Source organism: Sceloporus occidentalis, unplaced genomic scaffold (assembly GCF_023333645.1).
Source record: "Sceloporus occidentalis isolate IW3139 unplaced genomic scaffold, rSceOcc1.0.p SCAF_95, whole genome shotgun sequence".
Taxonomy (NCBI): Eukaryota; Metazoa; Chordata; class Lepidosauria; order Squamata; family Phrynosomatidae; genus Sceloporus; species Sceloporus occidentalis.
The window spans coordinates 879,670-894,506 of NW_028317075.1; the positions used below are offsets into that span (position 1 = coordinate 879,670).

General features: G+C 37.6%; 1 protein-coding gene across 1 annotated transcript in view; it reads left to right on the forward strand.

Moving 5' to 3' along the window:
• LOC149284296 (extracellular matrix organizing protein FRAS1-like) overlaps positions 1 to 14,837 on the forward strand; it is a 196,768-nt gene that overhangs the window by 86,428 nt on the left and 95,503 nt on the right. Inside the window, exons 4-10 of the mRNA XM_089496882.1 lie at positions 1,402 to 1,494; positions 5,168 to 5,327; positions 8,657 to 8,790; positions 9,616 to 9,699; positions 11,239 to 11,340; positions 11,461 to 11,652; positions 14,679 to 14,768. Coding sequence (XP_089353008.1) covers positions 1,402 to 1,494; positions 5,168 to 5,327; positions 8,657 to 8,790; positions 9,616 to 9,699; positions 11,239 to 11,340; positions 11,461 to 11,652; positions 14,679 to 14,768 — 855 coding nt within the window. The remainder of the gene's footprint in view (positions 1 to 1,401; positions 1,495 to 5,167; positions 5,328 to 8,656; positions 8,791 to 9,615; positions 9,700 to 11,238; positions 11,341 to 11,460; positions 11,653 to 14,678; positions 14,769 to 14,837) is intronic.

Genomic DNA, 14,837 nt, shown 5'->3' on the forward strand with positions numbered 1-14,837 from the left:
TCAATGTATAGTGATAGGTATTATGTTGTACCACGGTCAATGTGTGCCTCTGTATATAGTGATAGGTGTAATGCTGTACCACCGTCAGTGCGTGCCTCAGTATATAGTGATAGATGTTCTGCTGTACCACTGTCAGTGTTTGCCTCAGTATATAATGATAGCAGTTATGCTGTACCACCGTCAATGTTTGCCTCAGTATATTGTGATAGCAGTTATGCTGTACCACTGTCAATGTTTGCCTCACTATATAATGTTAGCAGTTATGCTGTACCACCGTCAATGTCTGCCTCAGTATATAGTGATAGGTGTTATGTTGTACCACCATCAATGTCTGCCTTAGTAAATAATGATAACAGTTATGCTGTACCCCTGTCAATGTTTGCCTACTGATAGAAGCTATGCAGTTTTAAAGTGTGTGTGGGGGTCCCACGTACAGGATCCGCCCCAGGTGCCAAATACTCTAGGTACGCCCCTGCGGACAACAGTTTTTCCCAATTTTTTTTTTATCCTTTATGCGGCCTGGAGCCTCTGCTCGTGATTCGCTCATAATTTACTTATGCAGTGAGAATTTCACCTTTAAAAAAACATTACAGTAAGTAATACTGTTGTGTAACTAATACTACATTATCACACTATAATGTAGTGTTATTAACTATGAGCGAGCTGTACCAAAAATATAGAATAACAATTTAAATTTAACATTTGCAGAAGCATATTGTGCGCACAAAATTTTGGCTCTGGGAAAATTTTGCACAAGAGAAATTTTCTGCGCACACCACCTAAGAAAAATTAGAGGGAACATTGCTCTTAAGGCCTGGAGTTTGGCACCTGTATATAAACTGTATATATTTATAATTTGTGCACCATTATTACAAACCATTGTGTTCTTCACACATCATTATAATGCACAGATTTATTATTATGAAGTTTGTGTAGCGCCTCAGCTCTATGACAGTGCCTTAAATTGGGATTAGGCAGCCATTTTTGCAATAACAAGGAACATCACCTTTAAATGGGCAAGATTAACAAATAGACTGAATACGCAAAATTTGATGCTGCCTGCACCCATCATTTTTCAAGTTGCTTGCTTGTTGTGTGTTCTCCCAAATTGAGTTGCCAGATAGCTTTGACAAAAAAAAAATACTCGCTACCAAAATGTCTGAATAATAAGAAGCACCGATCTTGCACCATGTATGAGAAAAACAATAAAAATGTTCATTAAAAATATATTTGTATATAATTTAAATTAGTAGGAATAGTTTATATGCCGTATTTAAGATTAGGGTTTCCAGATCTAATCTATTTCAATAATTTTAATAAAAATTTAGTACGGTTATTTTAGGTAAACATCAGCTCATTGATCTTTGTTCAAAAAATGATTGAGAATTATTTATTCTTCAGGGAGAAATTCTCCGCATTGAACATAACAAGTGTTGCCCTGAATGTGCTTCAGGAAGTCATGGATTTTGCCAGCACGAAGGAACAGTCCATGCCGTAAGTATAGATCAATAATTTGCAAATTTACCATCATTTTTTTTTCTTTTCTGCATTGTTGAATATGTGGTATTACATAGAAAATAAAAGGATATTTTAGTTTTTTTAATCGAAATCTCTGTTTTTGGAATGCAGTATGGATCTGGATACAATATGCATTCGCCCCCATATGCATTTTCCCACCTGTAGCTATTTTACATGCTGGAGATGTGATTCTTGCCAAACACGTCTCCATGCATATGATATACTTACCTCCTGTCAGCTGCTATGCTTGCTCATTGAAGCATGCTTGGAAGGAGCTTCCATTGATTTGGGAGCTCTTTCCTACCACCGATTGGCTTCTTTAAGCAGTCAGCCGGTGGCAAGAATTGACAGACCACCGTGGAGGAGGGCAGCTGCAAGGCTGCAGCTTCTAACTCATGTAAGTGTTTTTTTAAAGAATACATACTAAAGTACTCAAGGACTAATTAAATATGCATTCTTCTTTAATCACGCTGTCAGGGACAATAAATTGTTCCTTTTAATCACAGCACGCTGGGGGAAGAAATGTTTCTGTGCAATCCAGTCTGCTTCCTGCTCACATATACAATGAAGTATTCACTTTCGAGCACCATCAGTTCTGTTGGTGTGGAAACTCTACCTTTTAGTTTCCTCATTTTAGACTCAGATATAAGACATCATTTTACGTTAACAGTGCAACAACTGTGTTTCTGATTTGTTGATAGCTCATGCATAAAATGTCATTGATTAGAGTCTAGTTCACAAATATTAAAAAGCCTATATGCAGACATTGCGTCATAGCACAATTCTAGCCCTTTTTTCCTCGAAATTCCATCTTAAAATGTAATGACACAAAATTGATTCTAGTGCAAAGTTTTAAAAGTGCTCTTATCACCATAGCAACCAAGAGAATGATCCAGTAGCAGGGGCATTGGTTGCTATTAAGATAAGCATACCTGATAACTCTTCGGATTTATCTCAGAGGCTCCTAAAATAAGAGTTGACTACCTGGCCTCCATGTCCGCATGTTTGATCTCCTTGCAGGGGCGCTGCATTGGTCATGTCAACTCCCCATCTGGCTTACGGCAACTCCTTGCCGTTTGTGAAGCTATCTGGAGCTAGCCCTGTCCCCTTGTTTCAGTTGTTTAGACCACCAAACTATAAGAATCCTATTAGAATTTAGTTATATTATTTGTTAATAACAGATCCCTGTTTTTAGTATTCTATTTTCGCTGTCAGTGACTACATCAAAAACAGTCTGATTACAAAAGAGTATTCTGAGTAGTCTCATAGACAAAAATGGAAGTGGTCAAAGACTTCCAAACATTTATGCAGCATAGTAAAATTCCCCCGAGCCCTGAGTCATAACACGCCAGGCTTATGTAAATTAACATTTTCCAGATACATGCCAGACCTATGATCAAAACGACGATTTACATGTTCCGTATCCCTTGAAACTGGATGGTGCCATTGTTTACGCAGAACACTGTCATTTATAAGGACACTACAGCTAAAAGGACAAAATGTTTATTTTATATATTTAAGATGTTTTGTGGCTCGTATTTGCTAGCATCCATGACCTTGATACAGGCCAAGACTGATACAGGCCAAGACTGTCATTTTTTTCCTACCTTCTATAAGACCTTAAACCATACTAGTTTCTTAGACTTGCCTTATGCCTATCATACGTGTAAACCCCTCCACTGTCCTTTGTATAGAAGTACAGGCACGCTTTCTTAGATCACCTCATACAGAAGAGAAGACATTTTGTTTGATATATTCTCTGGCCCTACAGGTGATACTTGTGTTATGGTGGAAGACACATCCAACATCTGTTAACTATTGTTCAGGATGAACTAGTGTCGAAGGGATAATAGAGTCATTATAGCAAATGTTTTGCATCATGTATTATTGCCCTGGGCAGGTGCAATGTATAGAAGGCTGTGAGGGAACTGAAGGATTGTCATGGTTGTGAGATGCTTTATAACTTTAATAAAGGCTAGCTTTTCTGTAATGGCATAAAAACATTTGGATGTCAGGGGGTCACTGAAGTGTTACGTGGACTTTTTAAACGATCAAGTCCAGTGTCCATAAATATGTAATTTGACAAAAAGGCTCGATGTAATAACCATCATTCTGTCTCTGCCGGGAGCATCACAAAACTTGACAAAAAATATTAACTTCTTCCTCTTTTGGAAAAGAGGAAAACCTGAGTCCCTTTAATAAAGAATATTAGGTATATCTGCACCTTTACCCTTATTTCACAAGACTAAGTTCAGGAGATTTCTTCATTTATAATTTACCTGGGAAATACTGGTACCACCATCAAAAAAATAGGGGGCTCAATACAAACCTAATCACTTTCCAATGTCCAGAAAATGGCCACTGGCCTCCAAAGCCCTCAAGAGCCTAGACACAAGTAGCAGGTCACAATTGCCAGTGCTTACATGGCATACACAGGTACTGATTGTACCCCCTGAATGTGGCCCTAGGATAGACTACAAGATGCTTATTCTGGCAATTGTAGAAACATCATTAATACATACTGTCTTATATATATATAGACACGCAGCAGTCTAATGTGTAGGCTAGTCTGGTAGAGCTTGCAACTTTTTTTTTCTACTCCTGATTATGAAGTAGATGAAAGATTATCCAAGCATGCATTTCTCAGACGGAGAAATCGGGTCAGGGCAGGTTATGGTTATTATTTCCACATGACCTCTGTGCTGATGAACATTTTGCCCCAGAAGCTGTGAACCTGGGAACTTGGCCCAGGACTGCAGTCGTTACCATTCAAGTCAGGGAGACGGGCTAAATCACTCCTTGGATGCCTGTTTCCATGCTGCTAAGGTCTCTGTGCTGCAGATTTGGGACGGCTCAGCACAAGGACTATTAATCCTCCTGTCAGGAGAAGTGTATCCAATTTAATACAAGAGTAAGGTAGCTGAAAGCCTAACCTCTTTTCCCCGTGATAGAGGAATAACACACATTTTGCTGAAAAGCAAAAGGTCACTGCTAATTTCAGTCGTAAGCTACAACCCAATGCTGCTCATTGGTTATTAACACCTTAACTCCTGTGTAGTTTTGCCACTTTTACAAGTCAGTTTGTTGCTTCTTGGCTGCGTAATCTTGTAGTCCTTGATAAATTTGAAGGGTTTGTGTGTTTACAGATCCAATGTTTTAGAAAAGCAACCTACGACTCTGTTTAGTAGGGGCAGTTTTTCTTTGGCACAGAAATCCATCCACAGATGGCCCTCTTTTTGTAGGAGCTCAGAACATTTGCTTGATAGAAGTGTATTCTACAAGTGTTCTACAAGTCTAATGTGTGTAATCATTAGTACATTTGTTATTTTTTTAAAATAGAGTTATATCAATAAAAAATATATTTTCTGTGGCCATTTGAAATACTGGCCGTTATTTTGTTGGTCTGCTATACACCATGCCTCCCGTAAATAACCCTCAGCCACACTACTAAATACTTATAGGGAATTACCAATATATTTATGCTTCATGAAACATCGGGATGTATTTCTCAAGACTCAAATAATTTCCTCGTACAAAATGTAGTTCCAAGATTCCAACAGAAAGTCCATACAGTTCCATGGAATATACTCAATCGCTCCAAACTCAGTACTTTACCAGAACTGTTCTGAACTTGTTTGTTTTATTGCAGCACGGTACTCAGTGGACAGCATCAGAATGCACTGTGTGCTCATGTATGAATGGGAAAGTTACATGTGCCCCAAAGCCTTGCCTGAACGTAAGATGCCAGCGAGGAGAAGTTGAGCACCTTGCTCCTGAAGAGTGCTGCCCTACGTGTGTGGGAACCGGAGGTAAGTGTGATGACACTGTACTTAGAGTTTGGTCCATGCTCAACAATCTATCAGTGGACTATAGCTCAAAAGAGCACTCTGATTCTTGTGATTTTCTATGGGTTGTCATTCATGGCAGCTACGGATGTGCTTTTATTCAGAAATATAATCATTGCTGTAATCATAGCTTGCTTGGAATTTAACTCTTTGTTTAACAGATAATTCTAGTACTAGGTTTTTCTTAGCTTATCTTGGATCGTATTGGGTTTTAGTTATCTCAGTTGATCTGGAGCTGTCTCTGGTTAATGCTTTTGACACCACACAGCTCGCTTTTTTCCTTTTTTGTGTATCTTTTATAATGCTAATGGTTGTCAGAGACTACTTATTTCTTTTAGTAGCGATCTACAATACATACAAAGATGATAGGATCCATTACAACTTTTTGACTATTTTTTCATCTCTGAACTCACACTGCTATTTCCATAGTGTCCTACCATCTTTCTACTCTATCATGTCCAGATTCATCAAATCCCCATATCCCAACCACACAACCTTCTGTGCATAGGCTTCTTCCTTGGTTGCTATCAACTTGGATTGTCTGATGAAAAGGAAGTATTCTGAGTTTCTCAAATAGCCACCCAATACAGCTACCTTGGTTAGGCTGATCACTCAGCATGCTGACCCCCCAAAGACCAGTCTTAATGTGCTTGCTTATTACTTTTCTCAGTGTTATGTTGTCACTAGAAATGACTGCCTGCCAAGGTTCCTGCACCTTCTAAGATACCATCCATGGGAACTTTACTGATAAAACCACAACAAATGCTGCTTACGAGACATTAGAATGTTGTAGGTCTGGGTTCCTGGATCTCCCACTTATATGAAGATGATAGCCTAATAAGATTGGTACATTGATTGCAGCCAATTCATTCAGGTTAAAAAAAATAATCTTAGTTTTGTATCTCAAAAGACGCATCTTGCCAATAATCTTGCACCACTAAAATAACATTATTAAATACATATTAGCTGAACTGCAAAGTTGACATTTTTGACAGCTTAAGTCTGCTCATGTCTTGTAGGGTAGAGGTCTGTGCTCTGCTGGTGCGGGAGAAGAAACAATATTACTATATTTCTATATGTTACAATATTACTAAAGCTGTGAAATGCACCTTCTGGACCTTTTATGGATGACACTGAGCAGCTGAAGGAGAGTCTCTGGGGCTGATACATGTCCATTGGATGCTTATGAATTTTTATACGCTGCCTTGCCAAATGATACTTGATTTTTAAAGGTTTTGTGTGTCACAGATAAATATTAATTGCAGTACTAGTCCAACTACCGAAAACATCTACCTAGGGAAAACTACTTGTATTATGGAATTCTGTTGATCTCCTGGATAGAATACAGATGCTAACTCAGTGTCAGTGCAGGTATCGAGCAATACATTGTTTGTAAATGGTTTCGCACCATCTTGACATTTTATATGTTAATTGCATGTACACCAACCATATCATTATTAGCATTAATTTAACGATCGTCAGCGGTTTCTAGTTGAACCATATCAAGGGGTTAATGGCCTTCGTAAGGAAAGCCTGTTTGCTGGGAGATGATGGCTGCAGTCCTTGTTTGAATGTCAGATTTCTAAAGCCTCCTAGTACCTAGACAGTTAAGTCCACTTATAAAGTATTTTGGCATTAGCTGCCACAGGTTTCATACAGATAATTCTCAGGTCCAATTATTCTTCTGCTGAATACTAAATATCCATAGACAAATTGAAATGGTTTTTTTTCCCAGAGTCACACTGCCCGTACCCCCCGTATCTGGTCATGCCACCCTGTTATGTTGACAGGCTTGTCTAATTAGGGACACTGGGAAAGGAACGATTGTTCAAGTGAGACCCTGAATCCAATTAGGTACACTTAGTGTGATGCCACTTAGTGACATTTTCTCTCAGCACAAATAATATGTTATTAAGTAGAAAAGGGTCTTGCGTGAATTATTTCTAGTTGCTTAATCAAAGGTTGATTAAAGTACTTCGTACCTGGGGTGCATTGTTTGATAAACTTTAATTGACCACATGCTAAGAATAAATAAGACTAGTGAATTGACAGCTGCCGTCTGCTATGTGTGGTAGCTCAGCAGAGAGGTAAAGTAAAGATGCAAAGTACAGACGCAATTCAATGCCTGTAGAAATATTACCAGCAAATATAAAGTGCCAATATGTGGGGTGTATAAACTATCAGAGGGGAATCAATTACTCGGTTGTACATGCAGGGTATCCCTTTAAATGCTCAGCTCAGCAATATGTGAAATGTATGTCATGGGAAAATTTGGATGATGTGATGATCCTTCCATTGTCTTAGAAGGGGCCATGCAGATAAATGTGCATCTACTGGGTGGGGACCCAAATGGGCTGTTCAGTAAGGAAAACCTCTGGGTTAATATGGCATATAATAAGAAGATGGTTAACCAACACTAATGCTTTGCACCTTGAAAGTCAATGAGGTCTATTCAGAAGAATACAACTGGGCACTCGATTCTAGGTAGAAAACGAAACAAAATAGTCCAGGTCACAAAACTTGACAAAGTTGACATGACTTGCTACCGTACGTTCTATGGACATGACCAAGCTCCCAAGGATTCAGTTCAGTTTGGTTCAGTCCAGTACTCTCAAAAAAAGGCTGGATGCCTTTTTATTGAACTCATTCAAGGTTATAACAATTGGATTTTAGCATAAGAAATGTTGATATAGGGAAGAATTTGTATTTCCTTTGAAGTCAAGAAGGAGGTTTTTTTGCCTCTTGGATAATTATTAGGTTTTTGGTTTTTTTTTGCTTTCTTATGGATTAACAGACCTGTGTGCCTGTGTAACTAAATACAAATCTAAATGTAAATCTAGTCCTGGATGAATCACTTTCAGTCCAGCTTTACTCTGCTTTTCCACAGGAGTCCATTATTTTATGTCTCACTCACTCTTACTTTTGGATTGCAAGGTTCTCAGCAGGGTTCTCAGTTCCTATTATTTAGCTCTTAGTTTGTTTTTAAACCCCAGTGTGTCCCCAATGTGTAAATTAAAAAAAAAATCAAAATTCTACAAAAAATACCCCGTTTAAGTGTACCAACAGCAAGATTTGTGTTCCTTTTCCTGTAGTATGTGTACCCAATTGTTGGATTCAGTTGTTGGGGACAAGGTCGCGTCAGCACTGCTTTGTACATAAATATTAATGATGTTTGGCCTGGTGATGTCTATATCAGCAATGGACAGAAAGTATATTTTGATCATAAAAAATACTTTACTTTTTCATACTATTGTTAAATACTAAATTGGATAACTGTTAATTGATTCTTGCAGATTCTTGTTCTCTTGAGGGACACCAGTTGCAGGATGGAGAGGAATGGCAGCTTAGTCAATGCTCTAAATGTACCTGTAGGAATGGCTTGACGGAGTGCTTCACAGTCTCATGTCAGCCCATCTTGTGTGATAAGGTGAGGACCACATTCTCTGGCAACACATTGACTGTTTTTCAGGGTATAATCAATCCTATTACTTTGAATCTATTTCCCTTACATATTGACGACATATTTATTATTATTATTTATTAGAATGTATTTACTTACAAAGCTCCAACATATTCTGCGTGGCTGTACAATTTAAATACTGGGACATATACAGTATGTAGCAAATATACAGTTACATATACAGATATGTGTTGAGGACTTCAAATCTAGCCTTATTGCACTTTTTTTTACAAAGTTACTGGCTTATTCTAATGAAATGTCTTCTTCAAAGGATGACAGACATACTGTATGTATTAAAATATGAAAGTGATTATATATTTACAACATTATCTAAACTTGTGTAGTAAAATATTACAGTGGTCTATAAAGCCCTGCGCTACACTCCTCTACTCCCATGGTATTATAATGTACAAAAAAGTAGAAGCATGTGATGCTTGTTATTTGCATGTTTAAAACACATTCTGTTATGTATATGCCTATTAATCAGATCCTCCCAGGAGACAAAATAAGACCTAGAGGATCATGCTTGGGGTTAAAATTAACTTTTCATTTTTGTATATATATATTTGACTGTTTATTTTTACTTAACTAAGACTGGGTGGCCTAAGGTAAACTGGATGACATCACATGTTCGGAATCTGCCTTACAAGCTGCGTATGTTGTTAAAGAGTTATATCACTTTAGACCTGCCTGTACTAGCCTGATAATCATTTGTTGATGGAAAAAGTGTTTTTTTTGTCTACATTTCTTCCCCTCTCCATTGACAAATAAGACATATAATTATATTTTTAGGATGAAATCCTAGCTCTCATTCCTGGAAAGTGTTGTCCAAAGTGCCTTCCAAAATCCTGTACCATATCTGGAATCAAATATGAGGTAATTCCCTGGATTAGGTCATTTCTTCATTCATCTTTGTAAAACTACACCCAGCAAAGCTGTCACTGCGTCTGAAATATTGTAAACTCCCTGTACTAAATGAGTGGTGTAAGGCTTACTCCTGCTGACTATCTATCAATCTACCTGTCTGTCTATCTATCTATAAGCAAGCAGTATATATATATATATATATATATATATATATATGTATATATATATATATGTTTTATTTATATAGCACCAACAATTTATGCAGCATTTCTCACTGTACATACATTCTCTCTCTCTCTCTTTATCTCTATATCTTTCTCTGTGTATATATAAATATAAATATATATATATATATATATATATATATATATATATATATATATATATATTCTGACCCCACTCATGTTACAGGTAGCCAGTGTTTCATTTTTAAATCACAGCAGAGCGCAGTTCGGTCCACAGCAAACACAATTTCTCTTTTTCATCCAGTATGATTCATACATAATCAGTGTAAAGTCAGATGAGACAATTCTGTGCTGTCCTGCTCAGTATACAAGAACAAACACCACTACTCTGTGGGGTCAGCAAAGTGGGATTTGCCTTTGAAATGGTTTGCGTTGCCTGGCGAGCTGCGGTGGTAGAGATAGGAATGGCGTGGGGTAGGTGAGGCTCTGAATAACCTGACATCTTCAAAGGCCCGTGTGCAGTGTGCTGATAAAAGCCACATTTCTATCAGGTTCATCCCCCACAGAAAATATTTAATATGTTTGCGTTTCTGCTCCGGCGACTCCTGTAACCTCACTGTCTAAGTGTTTAATAAAAGCTCTGCTCTGATAAAGACGTCAGCAAGAAAATTAGTGAGGCCAGCACCTGCATCAGGGATTAACCTTGCGAGCTCCTCATTTGTTCTGGGATTGCACCATTTTTATTAAATAAAGAAGTACGTGGCTTGCATGTAGAATTTGGACAGCTTAAACATCTTTGCCTTACAGATAAATGTTACCGTATTTGTTTTCTGACCTGCCCCTGAAGCTTTAAACACGAATCTCTTACTTCTTCATATGTCTTTTTTTAGACATGCTATTAAATGAGGTTTATTTACAAAGTAGACTTTGGTAGATGGAGTCTAAAGTCAAAGTTCCTACCTTTTGATTGGCCAAGATAGTAAAAGATATAAAATAATTATATATACTTTTTGGACCTCAGTGGTCTCTTCCTCTGAAAAAAACCCGCAAAATCTTGTGTGACTTTACATCTTTTTTCCATGTTGGCCCGATAAAAGGCATTGACTTTGACTAAAGAGCCAACTTTTTGGGGGGTGTTTCCGGCCATATCTATTTCTTTATACGGTGGGTTAAAAATTAGAGAGAATTTTTAGTGGACAAACCAATTGAAGAAAGGCAACTCATAAAAAAAATATATATGTAGTGTTTTATCTGTAATTCCACCATAATTGTACAATCTGTCCTGGTAATATTTTCTTATATGCTTGTACACATATATTGTATATAGCTTGAACTGTTTGGAATCTTTTTTTCCTTCTATCAGCATGGAGCACAGTGGAAAAGAAATGACTGCAGTACGTGTATGTGTGACAAAGGCGATGTCCGATGTCATACAAAAACCTGCTACCCTCTTACATGCGACAAGGTAAAGGGACACGTTCAGTCTTCTGCAATGAAAAGTCAGAATCTCATTACTATACTCACTGAATATTGGACATGCACAACAGTGACAGCAACTTGACAATATCTTGTCTACTTTTACCAGGGTCAGACGAAAATAAGACGACCTGGACAATGTTGTGAAGAGTGTGTTTCGTCTAAGGGAAGCTGCATGGTTGAAGATTTAGTCAGGTACCATGGAGAACTTTGGAATGGAACAAACTGTGATTTCTGCATGTGTGACCGAGGCAAAGTCCTCTGCCAGAAGGCACAATGTGCAAAAGTAGAATGTTCATGGGTAAGTCTACTCTTCCGTAACTGTATAAAGACGAGTTGTTCTATATTTTATACGTTTAATGTGCTACTTTAGAAGAATTGGTACAATCAATTATATTTATAAAGGTGTAAACACTTTAAATGCACTTGGTCCATAAGTCTTCTGAGAGACAACAATTTAATTTGTAGAATCGTATGGTCAAAAAATGCATGTAAGTATGAGACTAGATTGCCCAATAGCAAGCAGTGGTTAATAACGGGTCCTACGGTAAGTCTTTGCTTCCCAGCATATCAAAATTGCTGTAAGGAAACAATCTCCATGGGTGTATCCAACTGATTAGACACGTAAGGGTTGTCTAGACCCTAAACAGTAGGCAAGCCATCAACCGCTGATATATGGTTTTGGTTATGTTGGAATCGTTAAATAATTAAGCTAACTCTGTTGACTCCGATGGGAAATAATTGCTGATGTTGCTCATTGGTTCCCTAGTCTCAAAAACAGTATGGAAATGTTTTAACTAATACGTTAATTCACCATAAGGCTTCAACTGGTTGTTAGACATGGTCCTTTGCCGTGACCTACCACAGTACTCTATCCCATACAATATTGCTTAGCTATGAAAGTAGAACCAAACTTTGCATAATTAGAAGGACTTGCATAACTTTCTTTTTCTGGAACACTCTCAAAAGAACTTTGGCTCTCTCAGCACCCTGTCCAGATTTATTATGGTAAATGACACAGAATACACTTCCACTCAGCTGTCAAGGATATCTTTCTATTAATAATGAATGAATGGGTGTGTGTGTGCTTTCCTGTCGGTAGTGTTACTTTGACGTGAACTCATATTTCCTACAGTATAAGAAGTATTCGACTACCTCAACATGAGGGCAAATTGCTTTGAAAATAATCAATTTAACAAGTAAAGGTTTTTGTGGTATTCGAATTTCTGTTTTGAACAACGAAAGGGACCGGTAGATGACATGATATGAATACATATTTTAGGATTTTAAAAATGCAACTGAAAGAACTGTAAGGTGAACTAGTTTACCAGGAAAAGACAGGGAACAGAAGGGCCGCGGATTATAATTAGCACATAAAATGGCGTACATGTGACCATGTGGCGGATGCAAGCAGCCGCACAATATCCTCTTACACTTTTTGCAGTGTGTGTGTGTGTGTTACATTTTTGCTTGTGTGTAGTCGGCAGGGTCATACTAAATGCCAGAATCCCAATAATAGTGCATATGGCTCAATGTGCCTGCCTTGCCCAATTGCAAGTCTGGGCCGGTATTAAGATTATGTATTCAAATGATTGGTTTTATCATTAAAATGTTTTTAGTTTCTGTTATCTTTTGGCCTTTGACATTTCTTGGCTAAAAGATAAAAGTAGGTCACTATCCTACCACTGTTTTATAGTTGACCTATTTTTATCTTGTAGCCGAGAAATGTGCTTAGACAAAACAAATAGGTGGGAAATAATCAAAGCGAGAAAGTTACACCAATAAGTGTATTTTGGTCATAATTTAGTCATATCTGACAAAAGAATACCCATTGTCAATAGTCAATAGACAGTTTTAGCTATGTTTATTGAAACTGCTAAATCTGTTCTTGAAAAATTATCTCTAATGATTCCAGTGTTTATAACATTGTAGGGGGGTGAAGCACTTGTTATATATCTGGATGGCTTCGCAGCCCCAGGAACGCTGGGAGATATATTGTGTGTTTATAGTGATGGTGCGTTCCTCCCTCTCCTCCAAACATTCTTTGGGTCGAAAATAATGAAGCGAGCGAGCTTTTGTAGAAGTCTTGGTTGTGCCTCTCCCAGCTCATGTTTCATTGAGCCGTACATCCCACTATAGCCTTGGCAGGAAACAGCTTTTCCTTTCAGCTGATCAATTCTGTATTATGACCCTTTTATATCTTTTATTACTATATTTTTGCGACTAATGCTTTCAGATGTTTTCCTCTAAATTCCTGTAATAAAACAGAAATCACATAATAGTAAAAAAAATGTTAAAAGTCCATCGTGTTTAAATGGCCACATGTCCCTGCTTCAAATGAGAAAAACAAATTGGTCTTAACTATCGTGGCTGTAAAGAATCCTTCCTGACTGCTGTGTTCTAAATTTTGCTTACCTCAAGTTTTAACGGGTGGCCTTTGGTTCTCGAAATGCTCTTTTTGATGATTATGTCCCTGAAAGTTGTTTTGACCTTATGTATATTTATTACACCAAAACCAAGCTATGTATGTAAGTGATAAATATTTACTGCGCCGTAGCAAAACCGATTTTAAATTTTGCTAAAATTATAGTTCAAGCATTAGCTACTTGAGTGACTCGTCTGTAGTGCTGTTTATAAATGGAAAATGCTAAGGGACAGTTTAATGTCACAGACAACCTCACCAAAAAATAGATATTAGAGAACCTTGTGAATAGTTTAATGTGGATTTTTTAAAAAGGGTTAACTCAATAAAATGAAAACACTTACTCTAGAGAGAAGCTGCACCTCCGCAATAGTATGTCGATTGTTGTCACTGATTGGTTCCAAGAAGCAACCAGTCAATGGCAGGAGATCTTTCCCATTGAGATTTTTCTACACATCAACATGGGGGCTGCACTCCTTTTAATATTTTTCATATCTTAACTGTTTACAGAATGTAAATGTATGTGGATAGTTTTCACACAACTGTACTACTGATTGCTGTTTTGTTAGCTTTAGTTATCCTGAATCTTACATGAAAATGAAGATGACGCTTGTCCTTTAACAAGTGAATATTTGATTGTATTGCATTTCTTATACATTTCATGTGTATGATGCTATCTTTGCAGGACATACCAAGCCTTAGACTGGCAATGCACAGTATAAGCTAGAAAAGTGTATGCTGAATTTGCTCTTTTTTTTATTTCCAAATCCCTCAAGACACCAATGCTTGACATGTCTTATGTGAGATCTTTAAATCCTCCAGCTGAGCAGTTGTTTACACAGCAGGTATTCTGACCTCAAGCGTAATGCACTCCTTATAAAAAGGATTCTTGCTATCTCCATCAGGGTGAAGAATTGGTTCATTTTGACGGGAAATGTTGCCCAGAATGTGTATTAAGTACCAGCTACTGTATCTACAAAGAACACACAGAAGAGGTAAGACAGGAATTCTGGGTGGGAACAAGAAGCCAAAAGTGTTTTTCAAAATTGCTTTTTTGCGTAAAC